The sequence below is a fragment of the Sarcophilus harrisii genome, chromosome 2, assembly GCF_902635505.1.
Source record: "Sarcophilus harrisii chromosome 2, mSarHar1.11, whole genome shotgun sequence".
Taxonomy (NCBI): domain Eukaryota; kingdom Metazoa; phylum Chordata; class Mammalia; order Dasyuromorphia; family Dasyuridae; genus Sarcophilus; species Sarcophilus harrisii.
Window position 1 is genome coordinate 251,301,397 of NC_045427.1, and position 2,289 is coordinate 251,303,685.

The window sequence follows — 2,289 nt, forward strand, 5'->3', positions numbered from 1 at the left end:
TGGAAACAAAATTAACCACCAAATAAAACTGAATGCTATGAAATTAAAACAAAACAAAACGAAATTGACCCCAACGAAGATATAAAAGACATATGTATGGCTGCTCTTTTATAGGGAATCAGAAGTGAGGAGATGGGATTGACCATATTTCATTATATATAAAATAATATACATAATGAAAATTTTTCTGTATGTTGATTTGTTTTCTCTTCTTCCTCTTTTTTTCTTTAATTTCTTGTTTAAAGTAATATCTCTGAAATGAAAAGAATTGGAATACAGAGATAAAGCTAGACAAAGTACAAAAATGAATAAAATATATTTTAAAACATAAAAGCACATTGATTAAAAACTTTTTTTTGCTTTCTACCTGCAAAACTATTTTGACAAAATTTTTGCCATCTCAATTGTCTATAATGCCATCATGCATTGTAGGAGTAAGATGGCCTGAGAGCTACTCCAGTGACTTTTCTAATTAAGAATTTTTAGGTTTTTTTCAAAATGTTATGGGTATGAGAGTGTGTCTGTATCTACATCTATATGGGTGTCTGTGTTTGTGTGTCTTTGTGTGTGGTGTTTTACTTCAAAAGGTGCTTGTAATTTGTGCAATGTGGCCTCATCAGAATCACATTCTCATAATTATCCATCCATGACTATGTTTGGCAGCTATGTTTCAAATAATAACAAGAGATCATAGGGTTAAAGAAGAGGAAACATTTTAGTAATAATATACCTCAATGATAATTTTCTACAAAGATCTTTCCTGAAATTATCTCCAATTTATAATTCCAAAATTGAATTTAATTCCAGATATTAAGGTCTCAAAATTAAGAGAAATTCAGAGACATACAAAACAGAAGCACCAGCAAAATTATTTCTAGAATATGATTTATAAATTGTTTTCCAAATGAGGATGATATTTATTTCTAGAGTATGTATACACATATATATAGAATTGGCCATTTTAAGAATTTTTCTCTTATCTAAAATCAAAAATTTTATTGTTATTTACAAGTTCGGCTTGAAGGAGATGTGTCTGCTCCTCAGTCTAATCATGGCTGCTTTCATTTCCTTATTCCTCAAGCTATAGATAATTGGATTTAAAAGAGGAGTGATAACTGAATAAAAAACTGAAAGGAATTTGTCTAGTGAATAACTACTAACTGGCCAAGCATAAATTAAGATTAGTGACCCAAAGAAAAGAATTACCACTGTGATATGAGCAGACAGTGTAGACAAAGCCTTGGATAGTCCACTAGAAGAATGATGCCAGACAGTGACTAATATAACAATATAGGAGACAAGCAAAAGAATGAAGGAAATCAGGGAAAGTAACCCACTGAATGCAACAACAAGTAGTTCCAGGACATAAGTGTCCGTGCAGGCAAGTTTCAACACCAAGGGAAGGTCACAAAAAACATCATCGATTTCATTAGGTCCACAAAAGGGCAGACTCACCATAAAGACCATTTGGCTCATAGTGTGCACAAAGCCAATCATCCATGACAGCAACACACTTCCTACCAAAATTCGATGGTTCATGATAGTCATATAGTGGAGGGGCTTACATATTGCAACATATCTGTCAATAGCCATTACTATGAGAAGGGTCATCTCACTACCTCCTAAAAGATGAGCCAGAAATATTTGTGCCATGCAGCCCCAAAAGGAGATGGTTTTCCTCTCCCTGAAGAAGTCTATGATCATCTTAGGAACAGTTACAGTGGAAAGAATTATATCAAGAAAGGAGAGGTTGGCCAGGAGGAAATACATGGGGGTTGAATGCAGGTGGGAATCCAGAGTCACCATAAATATAATGAGACAGTTTCCAGCCAAAATTGATGCATAGACAAGGAAGAAGATCACAAAAAAGAAAATCTCAAGTTCCCAAGAATTGGTGAGTCCTAGCAAAATGAATTCATTTATCATAGAATTATTCTTCATCTCCTAAATTATATATTTCAAACATCCAGAAGTTCTCTGTACAAAAACAATTTGAAAGAAGTAATAATTTCAAGTGAATATCCTTTAGTACATGGAAATAATAAAAAATATTACACATCAAAAATAGATGATATTGAATACTAAGAACTTTTTGGCATATCTTTTGTAAATCATTTAATCTCTCTAAACTTGTTTCTTCAACAATAAAATGGAAATAATATCACCTTTCCCTGGGTTGTTTTGAGTATCAAATAAGATAATTGTAAAGATTTTAGCCCAATGTCTAATATGTAGTAGGTTTTACTAAGTGCTTCTTCACCTTCATTTCACTGTCTTTGCATTCTCAAC

The 2,289-nt window shown here is 32.5% G+C and overlaps 1 protein-coding gene across 1 annotated transcript; it reads right to left on the bottom strand.

The window, feature by feature from the left end:
* Positions 1-1,005: 1,005 nt before the first annotated feature.
* LOC100920932 (olfactory receptor 4K13-like) lies at positions 1,006-1,938 on the bottom strand. Its single transcript, XM_003755747.2, has one exon. It carries the CDS (start codon positions 1,924-1,926, stop codon positions 1,006-1,008), a length of 921 nt encoding a protein of 306 aa, XP_003755795.2. The 5' UTR covers positions 1,927-1,938.
* Positions 1,939-2,289: the final 351 nt, after the last annotated feature.

What these genes read in the sequence shown, in the direction of transcription:
- LOC100920932 (XM_003755747.2), bottom strand. Translation starts at nt 1,926, where the DNA reads ATGATAAATGAATTCATTTTGCTAGGACTCACCAATTCTTGGGAACTT.